The 938-nt window shown below is 46.2% G+C and overlaps 1 protein-coding gene across 1 annotated transcript; it reads right to left on the bottom strand.

The window, feature by feature from the left end:
- Positions 1 to 119: 119 nt before the first annotated feature.
- Positions 120 to 717, bottom strand: LOC121964893 (DNA replication licensing factor mcm2-like; the record flags this gene model as incomplete). Its single annotated transcript, XM_042515073.1, has 3 exons — positions 585 to 717; positions 324 to 462; positions 120 to 217 (listed from the first exon to the last, which is right to left on the bottom strand). Coding segments are annotated over exons 1-3 (273 nt in total), but the record flags the coding sequence as incomplete, so codon positions are not given.
- Positions 718 to 938: the final 221 nt, after the last annotated feature.

Here is a 938-nt window from a genome sequence, read left to right as displayed (position 1 = left end):
AAAACTGAATTAAAATAATGTAAAATAATTAATTTTTTTAAAAAATCAAAGAAATTTATTTTGCATTTCTACTTTTTGCTGTACTGAAAACGTATCGAACCAAACCGAACTCCGCTCACCTTCAGCATCTCAGTTGGAGCCTCTGGCAGGAAGTAGGCCAAAACGTGCTCTCTGGCTGCGAGGTCTTCGTAGTTCACCACCAGACTCTCCTTATTCTCTGGAAACACAGTTTAGGATGCAAGTTTATCATTTAAAATCAGAAGTCACAGATTCATCAGCGTAGATGTGCTCACACATATATTTTTATAAAACACTTGAGCTACCTTTGCACATGTCGCTGATCTTCTCCTTGAAGACGTTGTGGCCGTTCTCGTCCACGTGGGTCCGCAGGAAGTTCTTGAAGCGGTTGTAGATCTCCAGCCTGGGAGCCGCCATGGACACCCACTCCCTCACCGTGTGTCCCTGCAGACAGAAAACGCCGTCAGACGCTGCGTGGAAGCTGGAGAGCAACAGTCTGACCTGACGGAGCCACTCTGCATCGCTCAGTCTGTATTTTCGTCGTTTTGAGCAGCAGATGTTACAACCTTCATATCCTCCAGGTTCTCGATGCTCTCGATCATTTCCTCTTCCTCTCCATCTGCGATGCCCTCTGCTGCGCGCTCAGCCAGTCGCCTTCGCCGCGCCGCCGGGCGCTCGTCGTCCTCGTCTTCGCTGTCTGGAGAACAACAAAAATAAAACACGTTATTCACTCACCACACGTCCTGATCGCCCGGACAGCTTTAAACACGCCTCTGCCTCTCACGCTGCGTCTTTAACTGACTTTTTAATCGTAGCGCCGATAACGCTCTTTTATCTACCTCTCACACAAATGAACAATCAGAGGGTTAAAAAAATATTGACAGTACAATGTGAAAAAAAGTTAATATGAGATTTTGTAA

The sequence above is a fragment of the Plectropomus leopardus genome, unplaced genomic scaffold (genome assembly GCF_008729295.1).
Source record: "Plectropomus leopardus isolate mb unplaced genomic scaffold, YSFRI_Pleo_2.0 unplaced_scaffold17653, whole genome shotgun sequence".
Taxonomy (NCBI): Eukaryota; Metazoa; Chordata; class Actinopteri; order Perciformes; family Serranidae; genus Plectropomus; species Plectropomus leopardus.
The sequence above is the reverse complement of the archived record's forward strand: the minus strand, read 5'-3'. Positions and strand labels throughout refer to the sequence as shown.